Source organism: Delphinapterus leucas, chromosome 16 (assembly GCF_059928025.1).
Source record: "Delphinapterus leucas isolate spDelLeu-1000000601 "Yukka" chromosome 16, BTC_Dleu_Yukka2, whole genome shotgun sequence".
In the NCBI taxonomy this organism is placed as follows: domain Eukaryota; kingdom Metazoa; phylum Chordata; class Mammalia; order Artiodactyla; family Monodontidae; genus Delphinapterus; species Delphinapterus leucas.
In genome coordinates this window covers 82,107,782-82,125,793 of record NC_143144.1, presented here as the reverse complement: position 1 = coordinate 82,125,793, position 18,012 = coordinate 82,107,782, and the positions used below count along the sequence as shown (strand labels likewise).

Genomic DNA, 18,012 nt, shown 5'->3' with positions numbered 1-18,012 from the left:
GCTTAGTAGCTGAGCTAATTTTCCTCTTATCCAGATAGGCACTTTAATTATTTTTCTGAGAAATCTGAGGTCACTGACAATGGCCAACATGAAGTAGAGACTTCATGCACTTCTGTGGTCATCAGAGAAAGTTGGGAAGAGGATGAGGAAATGGAAAGGCGGCCAGAGACAGTGTCCCAATTTCTACCCTGACCGAGGTGGCTGTGACCTGGACTCCACCCTACTAGACAGGGAGCTTTTCTAGAGCAAGAAAAGGCCTATATCAGTCAAGGTTCACCTAACAGGGGCTCAGATTAATCCTCTGCAGGTCAAAAGAGTTAAAGAATAGGGACTTACAAATTAGAATCATTGAAATCACAAAGGTAGCTGTGTATAATTCAGAGCAATAGACATATGTACTGTACTTAAGATACCAAGTTGAAAGTGGAAAGAAAAGAAGACCACAGCCCCAGAGCAGTCTTGAAAATGCAAAGGACATACACACTGAGTAACATTAATGGAAAAAAAACTAGAGCATCAGGAATCTGGCCAGATACTCGAACATGGGACGTGGACATAATTTAGGGAGCAGAGTGCCATGTAATGCTGAAAATTCATGCAAGGCAAAGGCTCGGGGAACTGACACGATGCATGACATGAAAAACTGAAGAGAACGTAGCAATTTCCATAAAGCAAGTCCTGGGAATACTTAAATGGCCGGTCGGGAAGCCTTCTCTCTGGATGAGAACGTCACAGAGAGGGCAACCAAATGGCCTCCTATTTAACTGCAATGGGGACTAACTGGAGTAGCCCAGAGAAAGGGACAGAGGCAGGTCATCGCCATGAGTTAGAGGTCAAAAGGCCAATGGGGCTTCCCTGGTGGCGCAGTGGTTGAGAGTCCACCTGCCGATGCAGGGGACAGGGGTTCGTGCCCCGGTCCGGGAGGATCCCACATGCCGCGGAGCGGCTGGGCCCGTGAGCCATGGCCGCTGCGCCTGTGCGTCTGGAGCCTGTGCTCCGCAACGGGAGAGGCCACAACAGTGAGAGGCCGGCGCACTGCAAAAAAAAAAAAAAAGTCCAGCAGGTGCAAATGTGCTCTTTACTTAGCTTAAGGAAATGTTCCAGAAGCAATGTGTGCTGTTCAGTCTTTCTGAGGAAGCAAATCTTGCTACTTCAGCCCTCTTCTAAGCTGAAGCTTTAGACCCCACGAGGAAAGAGGTACTATGCCTGTCAAATTTCACAGAAAGGCTCCCCCTTTCCTTTGGAATGGAGTCCCATCCATGGGGGCCAGTATCTTTAGAGAAGAAGCATAGCGGACGCTATGGAGCATGACTGCCCACGTGAACTCCGTGGAACCCTCTAGAGCAGAGTGGTGGGTTTTTACGGGTAGATAAAAAGCAGGTATTTATGGAAGCTGTATTTGAAACCAATCATACACCAGAAACAGAAATGGGGGAGAGCTGTCAAAAGAAACTTATTCTGCAGGCTCAGAATAAAATTACTATTCTATGCTTTGTCATTGATTTATTGGAAATGCATTTAGAAGTCCTAGGAAGCTGTCATGTCAGACAGTGGGTGGGCTGGCAGGTAGGCGGGTGGTGATTGTGCAGAATTCCTCCTGGAACCTGAGCCTGGGGACGGGGTTCCAGCCCCAGTGGCTGAGTAAAAATGAGAAAATAAATAAAAATAAGACATATTCCTTGTGACTTCAAAGCAATGCAAAATAGGGACAGAGAAATCAGGAGGCAGTGGAAGAAAACTTAAAAATCAGGTCATGGAAAGAAAGCCTCATAAACAAAAAATGTGAACTTCATTAGTAATCAAAGATGAAAACGGTATGTCATCATTTGCCTGCCAAAGTAGCAGAGGAGTATTTAAGTGATGATAATGTTAGCACGGGCGCAGGGGATGAGCACTCTTAGACGGCACTGGCAGGAGCATAAATTGCTGTAACCTTTTTAAAAAGTGATTTGGCAATAGGTTTGAAAAGTCTTGGGAAAAACGATACTCATCTGCTCAGGGTAATTCTACTTCTAACAAGCCACCTAAGGAAGTAATTCAGAATTAGAAATTTTATGCCCAAAGATGTCCATTGCATCACTGAAAACATCTCAATGTTCAACAGCTAGGAACTGTATAAGTAATATGAGATTTTGTAAGGTTGCAAGATAAAATACAGGATGCCCAGCTCAATTTGAATCTCAGATAAATGAGTATGTCCCAAATTTTGTATCGGAAATTTCACATCAGACATTCAGATACTAAGAAAATGATCTGTTGTTTACCTGAAGTAGATTTTTATTTGCTAAATCACGTAACCACACCATAGTTTTCTGATGAAATATTATGCAACCATCAAATACTAATCATGAAAATACGAACTATTTTAATAACATAAGAAAATGCTCAACGATGAAAATCAGACATAATTATGGTACATATACTTTTCAGCAAAACAAAGAATATAAATATAGCATAGGAAAAAAATAAAAAAGAAGAAACGATTAGAAGAAAAAACATCAGACAGTTGTGGGATGGGAGGAGGAGCCCAGATTACTTTTTTTTTTTGCGGTACGCGGGCCTCTCACTGTTGTGGCCTCTCCTGTTGTGGAGCACAGGCTCCGGACGCGCAGGCTCAGCGGTCATGGCTCATGGGCCCAGCCGCTCCGCGGCATGTAGGATCTTCCCGGACCGGGGCACGAACCCGTGTCCCCTGCATCGGCAGGTGCACGCTCAACCACTGCGCCACCAGGGCAGCCCCCAGATTACTTTTATAATGGAAAATATATTAGTATTTTATTTTTTATATAAATTTTTATTGATTGATTTTTGGCTGCGTAGGGTCTTTGTTGCTGCATGTGGGCTTCCTCTCGTTGTGGTGAGTGCGGAGCTTCTCTTGTTGCAGCGAATGGGCTCTAGGCGCACACTTCAGTAGTTGTGACATGTGGGCTCAGTAGTTGTGGCACGCGGGCTCAGTAGTTGTGGCTCATGGGCTCTAGAGCGCAGGATCAGTAGTTGTGGCGCACGGGCTTATTTGCTCCGCAGCATGTGGGATCTTCCCAGACCAGGGTTCAAACCTGTGTCCCCTGCATTCGCAGGTGGATTCTTAACCACTGTGCCACCAGGGAAGTCCCTATATTAGTATTTTAAAAGGTAGTCCTGAGAGAAACAGATGAGATCTCCTCTTTCTCCCTCTGCCCGTGAGTCCCCATTTCCTACTCCCTTATCCTCAAAAATCTCTTTCATGGGGCTCCCCCATCCACAAGGACTAGGTCACCACTGCTCAAGCCCTGGACTGAACTTGCCTCTGAGCCCTCCCTCCTAGAACTACCCTCAATGCCCCAGTTTTAAATCTGTCTGGCACCCCAGTGCTCTAGGCAGATGGACAGGTAGAATGAAGGACAGATTGGATGGAGGACAGGTAGGAAGGAGGACAGGTAAGACAGAGGACAGGTAGGAGGACAGGTAGAATGGAGCACTGCTGGTGGAGCAGGGGACACTGAGTGGCAGGCTAGTGAATGCACAAAGTCCCTACAGGATATAGAGACAGAAGGTTTTTAAGAAAGAACAGATTTTGGAGAATGGGAACTTAGGATGAGTTCTTTTCAATGGTATCTTTGTCATCTTTGGCTAGTCTAAGGTCCAAGACTGAGTACATGAACTAGAAGGAAACATCCCAAGGATTTGAACTCACAGGCCTGAGCTGTGAAGGGGTGCTTCCTTTATGTACTAACATCAGGACTGAGTTATGTGGCTTGAACAATAACGTATGAAATTGCTCTTGGTAATTCCATCCGCCAGTCCAGAATGTTTCATATGACCGCGGGGCTCACATTGTGCGTGGGGCACTCGGCACAGGCAGAAAAGTTAACTCTCGTCCAAGTGTTCTGAACGCCAAGGGATTTGGGGGCAGCTCCAAACCACAGAAGCTACTGGAGATGCGGAGAGAGCCCCAGGAGCATGGAGTCTGGAGGACGGGCACCAGGCTTGAATCAGGAGAATCTATTATTTGAATTGGGGATTACACTTCTTGGTGGCCAGTGATGAGATGTTAAAAATTTTAAACGTGGGCTTCCCTGGTGGCGCAGTGGTTGAGAGTCCGCCTGCCGATGCAGGGGACACGGGTTCGTGCCCCGGTCCGGGAAGATCCCACATGCCGCGGAGTGGCTGGGCCCGTGAGCCATGGCCGCTGAGCCTGCGCGTCTGGAGCCTGTGCTCCGCAACGGGAGAGGCCACAGCAGTGAGAGGCCCGCGTACCGCAAAAAAAAAAAATAAAAATTTTAAACGTGTTTCACAAAGGCAAGTGCTTTGAAGAGGAATTCTCATTTATATGTTTCATTTCAAATATATCAATGAAATCAAACCTACTTCATCACCATTAAAAATTAAAGAAAAAGTAATCCTCCAATGATACTGCTAAATGACACTGGGCAAGAATTGTAGTAAAGACAGGAAGACGGATGACTTGATGGATTCTGGATGACTTTCATATTGGGGAGCATTCCAGCCAAAGAATCAATACTGTAAAGCAACTTTATGAGGACGAGGATTTGGAAAAGGGAATGTAATTGAGAGCTGAGTGCTCTGTTTCAGAGGCAGGGGTGACGTGAAATAAATCCCCGTACGGATAAGTTCTTGGACAGATGAGGAGAAAGCTCTCGAGAACGCAAAGGCTTCCTGTTTTCAAGAGGGAAAGCCAATGGTGAAACATTTACAGGTTCTATGTGTTACAAGTAAATTTAAGAGAGAAAAATAGGGAGTCCAAAAAGATAACAGAAAGAATATCCCAAAATGTCATTAACTGCCCCAAAGCGTCCTCCAAAGTCTCTGTAGAGATGATGTTTGTGAAACTATACGTAGGGGGCTTCCACATAACAAATTTAAAACACTGAAAACACAAACTCATCTGTCTCTTCACATTAAACTGACAATAAAAAAAGTTTTTACAACTCACAAACCAGATAGCTAGTGGGAAGCGGCTGCATAGGCACAGGAAGATCAGCTCGGTGCTTTGTGACCACCTAGAGGGGTGGGATAGGGAGGGTGGGAGGGAGATGAAAGAGGGAGGGGATATGGGGATATATGTATATGTATAGCTGATTTACTTTGTTATACAGCAGAAACTAACACACCATTGTAAAGCAATTATACTCCAATAAAGATGTTTAAAAAAAAAAAACCTCACAAACCCACAAAGACCAAGAGAATAAGAAGAGACACAACTACAGACAAGAGAATTCTGGAAGCTGACAAGTCGATGCAGGAATGGTTACCGGCTGCCCCGGAGGCAGGAAGGGAGTGAATATCTATCAGGAATCCTGTTGATTCTGGGCAGAGAACCCTAGGAAGGCTCGGAAACTGGAGGTGCCAGGTACTCAGAAAGTGAGGCTGCATGTCAGGTGGAAACCAAAAGCACTGATGTCTTTAAAACGTGGCCTATATGCCCACCCCAGCACATCCACCAAGGGAACCCCGCTCACTCCTGGCAGGGAACCACGTGTTTATCCTCTGGACAAAGCAAAAGAGACAGCGTGGCAGGAGCCACCTGGCTGAGACTATCCAATGATAAGAAGCCAATCACTGGGGGCTTCCCTGGTGGCGCAGTGGTTGGAAATCCGCCGGCCAATGAAGGGGACATGGGTTTGAGCCCTCATCTGGGAGGATCCCACATGCTGCGGAGCAACTAAGCCCGTGCGCCACAACTACTGACACTGTGCTCTAGAGCCTGTGAACCACAACTAGTGAGCCCACGTGCCTAGAGCCCATGCTCCACAACAAGCGAAACCACCGCAATGAGAAGCCCGTGCACCGCAACGGAGAGGAGCCCCTGCTCGCCACAACTAGAGAAGGCCCATGCGCAGCAACAAAGACCCAACACAGCCAAAAATAAATAAATTAAATAAAAGAAAAAAGAAGCCAATCACTGTAAACTCCCCACTCTGCTCGGCTCAGCTCCCAGCAAAGCAGCAAGGCTCAGCCCCTCCACCAGGCTCAGCCCCACAGCAAACTGGAACAGGAGACTGGAAGAATCCTCTTTGGAGAAACTGACCAGCACAAGAGCATACCCACTAACTTCCCATGGAGATTCTGACAGCGTGAGAGCCCAGCCCACCGTGGTTTGCCATGCAGTGAAACCCAGCAGCCTCCAAGCTCTGTGAGAAAAGTCAACCAAGCGTTAATAAAGGAGACCTGAACAAACAAAACCAGAAGCCAGAGGAATGAAAGAAAATTTAGAAAATATAAGAAAATTCAAAGAACGATCATTATTTTCCTCAGGCAGATAAGAGATTATATCCATAAAACAAGAACACAATGTTGTAAAAAGAAAAAAAGGAACAAAGACAAAGAAATGATTCTGGAACATTTCAGCTGTATTAGCAAAACTAAACATTTTAATAGAAGCGTTGGGATAAAAAAACTAATGAAATCCTCCGAAAGTAGAAAAAGCAGACACACAGAGAGAGAGAAAAAATTCCACTGACAAAAGTATCGAAAAAATACTTAAGAATAAATTTAACTTGGTCCCCGAAAACTAGAAGGTAGTGTTAAAGGAATAAAAGAGGACCTAAATTAACAGAAAGATATCCCATGTTCATGGATTAGAAGACTTAGTATTGTTAACATGGCTATACTCTCTAAATTGAGGTACAGATTCAACCCAATCCTTATCAAAATTCCAGCTGGTTGCTTTGCAGAAATTGACAAGCCAGTCACAGATGATCATATTTTGCATAATTCTATTTCTAGAAAATGTCCAGGATAGGCAAACCTACAACAGCAGAAAGTTAGACTTGTGACTGCCGAGGGCTGGAGGTTTGGGCGGCAACGGGGAGTGACTGCTATCGCGTACAGGTTTCCTCTGAGGCTGACGACGGTGTTCTAAAATTGATGATGGTAATGGTTAAACAACTCTGTGAGTACAGTTAAAACCCTTAAATCGTTCACATTAAATAGATGAATTTTATGGCATATAAATTAGATCTCAATGAAGCTGTCAAAAATTTTAAATAAAACTTAAATTAATTAAGAGATGTAAGATAATTTTTCTAAAGTGTCACGCGTACACAAAATGAAAGGGCCCACTGTGTGTCAAGCACGACCCAGACTCACACTTGTGAGATTTTGGAACACTACGGATAGAACAATGAATCTCAAACATTCAAGAACAAATGAAAAGCAAAAAGAGTTGCAGGTGTGGATCGGGAATTGATCATGGAGGGGTCGGTGAAGGGGCAGCTAATTCTCAGGGCAAGTCAAACGATCTGTCCTTGTAAACCAAGTAATATACTATTCTGATTTAAAACAATAATAACCTACTTGGAAAACTCCTTCCAAATTCTATGATCCTTGTGAAACTGTTCTTTCTCTTTAGATTTGTGAAATAGATACAAGACAGTTTTTTTCACCTTTGCTTTGATTTCTTCACTTATGTGTTTTCCCATCATAGGAAATTACTTAACCCTTTTAGGATGGGGGTTACGAGGAAGAAATGATAATGCAGATAGAAGAACAACGCTGTAAAATGAAGGTAAGAAGACAGTGCCCCACGTGAAAAACATCAGAAGGCAAAAGTCACTGCTGTACTTTGCAGAGTACTTCACGTCTTGTTAATTAAATATGTGCTTAAGCAAAAGATACAACAAAACGGCTGAATCGGGTGCTATTGTTAACACTGAGGTTCTTGGAAAAATAAATATTCACTCACATAATTTGAACTTGGTACATCTTTCCCAGAAATAAAATCCATGGCAAAATTGAGGGCTGTCTTTTTTTCCCTTTCTCATTTAAAGATAAATTCAGTCCCATGAATCCTTTATCCAAAGTACGGTTAATTTTCACTTATTTAGTTTCCAAAATATTGCGATCCCTTATTTTATCAATATAAAGGACCACAGAGTGAGGGACGTTTGTAAAAAGAAGCTATACAAAATTAAAAATAGTATAGTTGAGAAACTAATGTCATCTATTAGCTCTTTTACAACTACTAGCAACAAAATTAAACCTGAATCTTAAATTTAAATTGAGTGCTAGTATTTCATATCATTGCAGACACTATAAGTAAAGAAATCTAATTTTAAAAACAAAAATCATTTTCCATTTTACAGTGGCAGTAATTGTAAGAAGATGTTTATAGGACGAATATACCAAAAGGGACTATCTGGATCTTGCATAATCATAACAACTATTTACTGCTTATTCAATATAATAAATTAAACACATATTCACATTTGTTATAAGGGATGAAAATAAATCACAATCAAATTTTATGTATACAATTATATTTTATGTAATAATGAGGAATATATACTTTGTATACAACTTCTTGATAGGATTCATTTGTTGCTAACATAAGTCAGAGTACAGCAGAAAATTTTATATTTATTTTCATAAACTCAGAAAATCAGATAATTTAAGGTAATCAGATTTTTCAAATGTTCTCCCATGATATATAGTAACCGTAAATACACTGTAATAGAAACAAGAGTAACTGAGTCTTAATAAAATTTTGCCTCTGAAGGAGGATCAATGCTCTCCGTATTTTTTTAATTGACTTCTGTCCATAAAGGACACTCTTACCATCACAGTTATAGATTAAAGTTGAAACTCTTTACTGGATGAAATGAAATTCCTCTATGTGAATCATAAATGGATGCTGTCCCTCAATATTATTTATATTGGTTACATGAGTCAGTGAGGAGAAAACTATGTCACATACCAAGGGTTAAAAAAATTAATGAATCTTTAAGGAGAATAAAATATATTTGGGAATATGAGATTATTATATAAAAGAAATAGGGATGATCTCATTTATAAGATATTATTTCTTAGGAAATAGTGACTTATACATAAATAAATACATCTATTGTGTGCAGATACAGGTTCAAACGCTACACATCACGATACATCACCCATAGCTCATCTGCTTACGACTGCGTAAGCACCCAAAGTGATTTAGGCTCTAAGTGCCTTGAGGTTTATTTTCAAAATTTCCTACTATGGGGAAGCAGGACTCAATCTGGGGGGTACCCAAGAGAAATTCTGCAGAGCAATGTACCTGTCGAGCAGGTGTGTAAGAAAACACTGCAAGTATGAAGCACACCCCACTGGGGCTTCATGCCCATCTCATCTCCCTTCACCACAGTCCTGAGGAAATCGAAGGTCCCCAAGATTCGGAGGAGATGGAGCCACTTGGAATATACATAAGAAAGTGTGGGGATAAGGCCAAAATGATGAAAAGATTCAAAATGTTGCAGAGTATTAACAAGTGCAACACTCAACTCACAAAGAGTGGGTGCTGTGTTGAAAGCATGGAGTTCCGGGGCTTGGTCAGGTGAGTAGACACAGCACCGCCCAGAAGGAGCACACACAGGGGGCCTGGGACCAAGGCAGGATGAGGAGAATGCTGGAAGAGGCTATCCTGGCCACAGTGGCCACACCTGCGACACCCGAGTGTCACAATGAACAAGGAGAGCAATGGATTACAACACATGGAAAGTCCTTGAGTCTATATTGATACATGAGCAAGGGGATTGGTGAGGCGGGTGGCCAGAGAGGCAAAGGTAAGGCTCTTTTCTTGCAGACCAAACAATGTAGATGGGACCAAAAAATTAGGAAATCACCAGTTTCAGCTCCTAAAGCAATGGTTGATTCCAGCAAGGATCCTCAATGGGGGTTGAAACTATTAGGTCAAAGGTCCTTGGGGATGAAGATACTCAATCTGAAACTCACCCCCCCCCACATTCTTCCTCATTACAGCTGTGCCCCCTGGTTCGATGGAATGTGAAGGACACATTATCATTGAGGTAGTATTTTATGCCAAAAATGTTAAATCATGAGGAATAACTTTTTGAGGAAAACATCCTTACCCTAGCTTTTTTCAGGGGGTGTATAGAGCATATTAACTCCTTTTTACAGATAAGAGTATAGAGAGAGTTTAAGCCACCTGGCCAATACACAATTAGAAGATGAGAAGAGCAAGAAACAGCCCTCGGACAAAAGTTTTTTTAAAAAAAAAAAAAGGAAGACGGAGGAGGAGGGGGAAGAAAGGGAAGAAGGGGGACGGGATGGGAGAGGGAGCAGCAGACAGCTCCAGATTATGGGAAACTGGACAAGACCACTGGCCTGGGCCCAGTGTCTGGGTACATACGCAAATGATGGCTATAATGGTGGTGGTGGTGATGATGACAGATAAAACACACAAAAAACACACAAGAATACTTTAAAGTCACGAAATTTGTACGCTAAAGTCACGAAACGTTCAAAACAGAGTCAAAGAATACCTAAAAAAACTGGAGATACATATTATGTTCATGCTTTGGAAGAATCAATATAATTAGGACGCCAAGTGATCTACAGTCAGCAGGAGGTTATTGTGAAATTAACAATCTGATTCTAAACTTTAAGTGGAAAAGCAAATAATGTGAAACAGCCAAAGAAATCTTGAATAATGTAAAAGGACACACACTACCTGCTTTTACGACTTACTATAAAACTACAGATATTAAGACTGTGCGGTACTGGTGAAAAAGGCCTATAGATGGAAAAACCTGACCGCACACATATGGTTAACAGATTTTCAACAAAGGTGTCAAGAAAATTCAATGAAAAAGTATAATCTCTTCAACAGGTGGTATTTTCAAATGGTACAATTAGACACATATGAAAAGTCTCAAACAAAAAGGCAGGGGGTGAGGAGATAGAATTGATCCTCACCCTGCATCATACACAAAAATCAACACAAAATGTAACGTAGACATAAATGCAAAACCCCCAAAACAGCAAAACTTCTAGAAGAAAACACAAGGAAAACCTTTCTGACCTTGGATTTGGCATATATTTCTTGGGATACAAAAAGCATGAAACATAAAAGAAAAAAATGACCAAAAGAACTTCTTCAAAATCAAAAACATCTGCTCTTTGAAAGACATTGAAAAGAAGGTGAAAAGGCAGACTGCAGAACTGGAGAAAATATTTGCAAAACACACCTTAGACAAAGGGCTTGTATCCAGAATATATAAAGAATTCTGAAAACTCAATTAACAACCAACCAAATCGAAAAATTGGCAAAAAAATTTAAAGAGACATTTCACTTAAAAGGAGATAAAAATGGCCGAGACAGACATGAAACCATGTTCAGTGTCACTAATAATTAGGAAAATGCAAATTAAAACCACAATGAGATACCACTACACACCTATTAGAATGGCTAAAGTTTTAAAAAAAAAAAAAAGCAGGAAGTTGCAGAACAGACATTCTCCTATGTTGCTGGTCTGAAGGCAAAAGGATACAGACATTTTGGAAAAGGTTTGGCAGGACCCAACCTTCCTGCTTCTAGGTATTTACCCAAGAGAAATGAAAACATATATCCACACAAAGACCTCTATACAAATATTTATAGACAGTCTTAGTCTTAATTGCCAAACATGGAGACACCTTACATGTCTATTACCTAGTAAGTGGATCAACAGACCGTGGTAAATCCATATGACGGAATAGTACTGCGCAATACAATGGACCTACTACTGAATAAATAAATGTGCATCGTTCTCAAACACCAAGGGTTTCTTTTGTTTCAAAGAAAAAAAAAACTGTGCTAACTGAAAGACGCCGACACAAAAGACGACACAGCGTATCAATTCATTTATGCGACATTCTAGAAACCCAAAACTAAAACTACAGTGACAAAGGGGAGACGGTTGACTCCAGAGGGGAATGATGAGGGACTTTTTTAGGCATATCACAATCCTCTAAATTTGTATTTGGTGGTGATTACACAACTGTATATATCCATCAAAATTCAGAACTAAAAAGGGTGAATTTTACTGTATGATCATACATATATATATGATCACACAGTAAAAAGAAGAAGATATATATATAAAGAAGAAAATTTGAAAATCATAAAATCCCCATAAGATGATATGCAACTAATATTGATATTTTGGTGGATTCATTCTTGCTCTCATATATATAGAAAGAGACTACTTTTAATGAACATTGGATCATACCTCAGTTACTGTAGCTTTAGCTTTCAAATGGTTTGTTATCTGTAGTACAAGTCCTACATCACTACCCCTGGTTTTCACATTTCCCTGAGTGTCCATGCCAATCTATTCTTTCACATGAACTTTAGAACCACATTACTGAGCGTGAAACAAGTCCCACTGGAATTGAAATTGAGGTGGCACTGAATTTTTAAATTCATTGAGAAGGCTTATGATAGCAGCCTTCTCAATTACACGCACCCAGTGTCTCTCCATTTGTTCAAGTCTCTTTAGATGCCATTCAGGAATATTTTGTGATTTTCATCATATGGATCTTAAACGGCTCTTGTATTATTGTTCCTAGTGGGAGGAGAGCTTTTTCTCCAAAAAGCTTTAAATTTTTCTCTATATTTTTATTTGTATACTTGCGAAAACCACTGACTGTGAACTTGCAGAAATCTGTCATCACTCCCTGTAGTCTTTGTTATGGGGGGTGTGTGGAGGGGGGCCTGGGGAGAGATGTTGAAACAGACCAAGCCAACATCTGTCAACAATTTTGTGTTGTCCTTTCCAATCACTATAAGCTGTATTTCTGTTTCTGGACCTACTACACAGGTCCTCACCACCAAGACGATGGCAAGTTGTAATAAGAGCCAGCATCTTTGGGGTTTTTTTTAGAGATTTTAATGGGCATGCATGCCTTTAGGGTCTAATGTGTTATTTTTATTTTTTTAATTGAGATTTAATTGACATAGTTTAAGGCATACAATGTGTTGATTTCATACATTTATATATTGCAATGCAATCACAACTTATGGTTAGCTAACACATCTATCATGTCCCATAATTGCCATTTTTATGGGTGGTGAGAATATTTAATATCTAGTCTCCTGGATATTGGCTGAAGATAGACCTTAAGATGTTAAGGAAAATTCCTAACCTAGAGATCATCTCTGACAAAATATGTGAAGCTAAACAAAAAGGATTATGGATATTACTAAAATATAAGAGTTTTATATTGAAGGGCAAAAAGATCCAGCAATAGAATTACGCATCAAAAGAGCACACAGGGGGCTTCCCTCGTGGCGCAGTGGTTGAGAGTCCGTCTGCCGATGCAGGGGACACGGGTTCATGCCCCGGTCTGGGAAGATCCCACATGTCGCGAAGCGGCTGGGCCCGTGAGCCATGGCCACTGAGCCTGCTCATCCGGAGCCTGTGCTCCACAACGGGAGAGGCCACAACAGTGAGAGGCCTGCATACCGCAAAAAGGAAAAAAAAAAAAAGCACATAGGGATGCTGTTAAATTTTACTAAGGGGGCAAGAAAGGTACCACCCCCCAAAATAAATATGTAAGGCCAAGCTATAATAAAACAAAACTTAGAAGATGGACATTTCTTTATAAATCCCATTTCCTAGGAAGGGCATCGTCTAACAAACATTTACAGAGGCACACTGTGTTAGGCACTATTCCAGAAGCCCTCATGAAACTCACATTCTATTGGCCAGAGTGTGTTGACAGGGAGCTTACTGTCAGCTAAATTTAAACAAGAGCTTCACTCAACCCTGACAAGTGAAGCTCTTGTTTAAAGCTCCTTAGTATCTTAAGGAGACCCTCTGGTACTTGCTCTGAGGTATCATCATGCACCTGGCAAGTATACACTGTAGATACTGTCACATCACAGTTTGCAAAAACAAGACAAAACCAAAACCCTTTCCAAGATGTTGAGAAAAATATTCAACGGGATATCAATCAAAATATACAGCGAGTACCCAGAGTTATGTACACATTATTCACATCTATCTATTCCTACACAGACTTAATGAAAATACTAGAAGAAGCCATTCCCCTACTCCTCTCAAAATTTAGAGCTGTGTCTTGTAATTACCAATCATAATGGTGACCACCACAGTTTTAATTAGGGAATATAAAACACTGTTTTCTTAAGATTAATCTCTTTAAACCAAATTCACATATTTTGAAGATTACTGTTTTAACATGACAATCACAGACATTTCAGGTACCTGACTCACGCATAAAAATAAAAAGGATGCACTGGCTCCAGCTCCAGGGGCTCCGCTCGCCTGCCGGCACGCCGCACACCACCCACCGCCCGGGACCGCTCAGACCCCTTCCGACAGCCCTCTCTGCGCAGGCTAGGACGCCTCTCCCCCGTCCCTCCACCCCGCCGCGGAAAGTTAAGTTTGAAGACCCGGGGTGGGGGGGGCGGGGAGAGAAACATGGACAAGAGGACGATCCACCTGGAGCTGAGGAACTGCACCCCGGCAGCTGTTCAAGAACTTGTCCTGGACAATTGCACATCAAATGATGGGAAAATTAAGGTCTTAACGGCTGAATGTGTGAACTTAGAGTTCCTCAGTTTAATTAATGTAGGCTTGATTTCAGTTTCAAATCTCCCCAACTACCTAAATTGAAAAAGCTTGAGCTCAGTGACAATTGAATCTTGGGAGATCTGGATATGTTAGCAGAAAAACTTCCAAATCTTAGACATCTAAACTTAAGTGGAAATAAACTGAAAGATATCAGCACCCTGGAACCTTTGAAAAAGTTGGAATGTCTGAAGAGCCTGGATCTGTTTAACCGTGAGGTTACTAACCTGACTGACTTCGGAGAGAGTGTCTTCAAGTTCCCGCCCCAGCTCACCTACCTGGTTGACTATGACCGAGAGGACAGTGAAGCCACTGACTCAGATGCCGAGGTGGAGGGTGTAGATGAAGAAGAGGATGAAGATGAAGACCGGGGCTTCCCTGGTGGCGCAGTGGTGGGAGTCCGGGTACACGGGTTCGTGCTCCGCCCGGTCCGGGAGGATCCCACATGCCGCGGAGCGTCTGGGCCCGTGAGCCATGGCCGCTGAGCCTGCGCGTCCAGAGCCTGTGCTCCGCAACAAGAGAGGTCGCGCACCGCGATGAAGAGTGGACCCCGCTCGCCGCAACTAGAGAAAGTCCTTGCACAGAAACAAAGACCCAACACAGCCAAAAATAAATAAATAAATTTATTTTTAAAAGATGAAGATGAAGATGAGGGGGAAGAAATCGGGAAAGGTGAAAAGAGGAAGAGAGAAACACGATGAAGGCAAAGATGACTGAGACCCCAAATAACGTGCAAAAAAGAACTGTTCAGTATCGGCTGGACTGCTCACATGGATTTGGTAGCTGTTTAAGAAAAAAAAAAAGGTAGCTGTGATTACAAACCCCAGGACACCAACCCACCCGAAGAGCCAAAGAACAGTCTCTGTGACATTCTACCTTCCTCCATTTAGTCCCTCTTAGAAATCCACCACCAAGCTTGGGGACTTCACCTCAACAAAATTATAAGCGTTGTTAGGTTTTTGTGTAAGACTTGCTGTACCGTGGATAGCTGTGATTTGTGAGTCAACCGTCCGTGGCTGCCAGTTACACTGAGATTGTAACAGCATTTTTACGTTCTGTACAACAAAGAAGCTTTGTAAATAAAATCTGAACATTTAAAAGAAAGAAAGGAAGGAAGCATCACAAATCACATTGGTTTCCCTTCACCTGAACCCAAAACTCTAATCACAAGTCACATTGAGATGATCTAAATCGGGAGCCACTCTTCAACAGATGTTCAGCCAAGATTTTTTTTTTCTTTATTAATCTTGATTAGACGAGATCTTAACAGCATGTAGTGGAAGGTAAATCCACAAAGTCCTACTATAATGACTAATTTTAATTACTTTCCAGAATCACTCCTTGTTTGCAAAATTGAGTATGTTTTTCACAAGCTAATTATCTGGCTACACAGTTAAAAGTGCAAAATGTAGTGATCCTAGCTCCTGTCTCAACAAGAAGTACACGGGATAATGAAGCCCACAAGTTTTGAATTTAAATCAGCTGTTTTGGTGTCATGAAGGGGCAAAAAGCAGAATTCTAAACTGATCAGTTAAAGAGAAGCACGGTCAACAGGAGGTATTTGTTTGAAAGAATTGGAAACTTCACACAACTACATGGGAATTCTGGAAAGGAAAGCACCATTATTGGGGATAAAACCATTATCACAAATAATAATTTCTAATGTTGACCAATGAATGGGCCTACAAGGCCATCCATGAGCTGCCCCCCTCTCCACAAAATACCCCTGACTCCATCTCTGATATGAGCTGAACTTTGTCCCCCCTCCCCTGCAAATTCATATGTTGAAGTCCTAACCCCCCAGAGCCTCAGAATGTAAATGTATTTGAAGATGGGGTCTTTAAAGAGACAATTAAGGTCATTAAGGTGGCCCTCATTCAATATTACTGGTATTCCTTAACGAAGAGGAGATTAGGACACACACACACACACACACACACACACACACACACACAGAAGAAGGGCCATGTGAAGATGCAATAAGAAGATGGCCATCTACTAGCCAAGGAGAGAGACTTCAGAAGAAACCAACTCAGCAGGACACCTTGATAGTGGACTTCTGGCCTCTAGAACGATAAGGAATGAATTTTGGTTGTTTAAGCCACCCACTCTGTGGCTTTTGTTATGGCAGCCCTAGAACCTAATGTAACCTCATGGCTTCAGTCACAGTCTCCATGGGGTCTCAGAACTTGCCCAGCTTCTCCCCTTAAGAGGCTGCCCTGCCTGTGTCCTCTGATGAAGGCTCCTCCCCAAGAAGACCACCTTACTCCCAGCCCCTTCTTCCAGCATGTGGCTCCAAGGTCTGCTTCCCCAGCGCTGCTGCTGCTGCATCCCATTTAAAGTGGGACCCCCGCTCAGGCCCCAGCACACCCCATCCTCTCACACCACCTTCTCCTGCAGGAGTTACCTTCACACACATTCACGTAATCTACCTACTTATTAGAATTGTTGTTGATTAACTCTCCCCACTGGAATATAGACTCCAAGAGGGCAGGGATCACTGTTTCACTCGCCAACCAAGCTCTAATGCCAAGAAAAGAGCAATAAATCCTTTGACGAAGCAGACTGAATGCCCATGACGTTGTCATTAAAAAAAAAAAAATTAAAGTGAAAAAAGGCCTAATATAAACAAATAAAAGGGAAATTATTCAGTCCAGCAAAGGCCATAATTGGAAATAAGGACCGATTGATAATATCAATTAAAAACAATGTACCTCTAATGAAGTGATCAATTTCTTTCTAGTCTTTTTAAAGATCCCTAAACCTACTGCTAAGTAACACTTTTCTAAAGAAATTCATGTACCAAAGTATTTTTTACAATCAACTTGAAATGTATGTTCCGAGACGCTGACAACAGTACCAGAATTTTTTTGGTATCTAATAGTACTGAATTCACGTTAGTTAGCAAAATGTCTCTGTGGTGGGGTTTGCTGTGAGCGCATCTGAATGTAAGAAACTACCTTGGGGATTCGCCATCTACCTTTTCTCTAAAGAGAGCTCTCTCTCTGGGTTATCATATTCAAAGCGAATTTAAATACTGTGTCCTGGAAAAAAAGAATTGCCAGGTGAGTCTTAAAGCAAAGCTGCCTGGTCATTTAACGGGCGTTGCATTGATAACGACAACCTGATATGCTAGAAAATTTGTGCACTTTGGTACATGGAGTAAAAGCCCAGGTCCCTGTTGTAAGACACGGTCTGGGAGTCTATTTACTGGGCAGTAATAGGTGTGTACAGGTGCAGCCCGTGGCTTCCATCCCACGCAAAGCTTCACCTGAGTCACATCACGTCATTGTAAGCCTCCATCAAAACAAAGGGCAAAGACAAAAACCAAACAAGAGTGCGATGGTAGCCACCAAGCGATCACAATGCAGCCACGTAATCCAGCAAAAATGAGGAAGCAGAAAACCTCATTTTGCTTACAGGCTTTGTGTAGCGTTTGAGAGAACATTCCACCAAGCGCACCGTGCTGCTCCCCGCCCCACAGATGAGAGAGAAAGAGTCTTCCAACCACCTGGGGACCCGGGCACATTCCTGAGACTCAGGCACACCTTTCTGGAGGGTCTCCTCATCTACACTCCATCAGGAAGGAGAGAAGCCCTGCAGCCAGATGATTCAACTCCCCTTCCCTCTACAACCTGTGAGCAAAATCCATTCGTACGAA

The 18,012-nt window shown here is 42.1% G+C and overlaps 2 protein-coding genes across 2 annotated transcripts in view; one reads left to right on the top strand and one right to left on the bottom strand.

Annotated features, from left to right (window-relative positions):
- Positions 1–18,012, bottom strand: part of DOCK1 (dedicator of cytokinesis 1) — a 527,459-nt gene that overhangs the window by 207,807 nt on the left and 301,640 nt on the right. The window lies entirely within an intron of this gene.
- Positions 14,153–15,638, top strand: LOC111172197 (putative acidic leucine-rich nuclear phosphoprotein 32 family member C). The gene is given in 2 exon segments (XM_089898355.1): positions 14,153–14,379; positions 14,382–15,638. Coding segments are annotated over 2 exon segments (633 nt in total). The 5' UTR covers positions 14,153–14,201; the 3' UTR covers positions 14,837–15,638.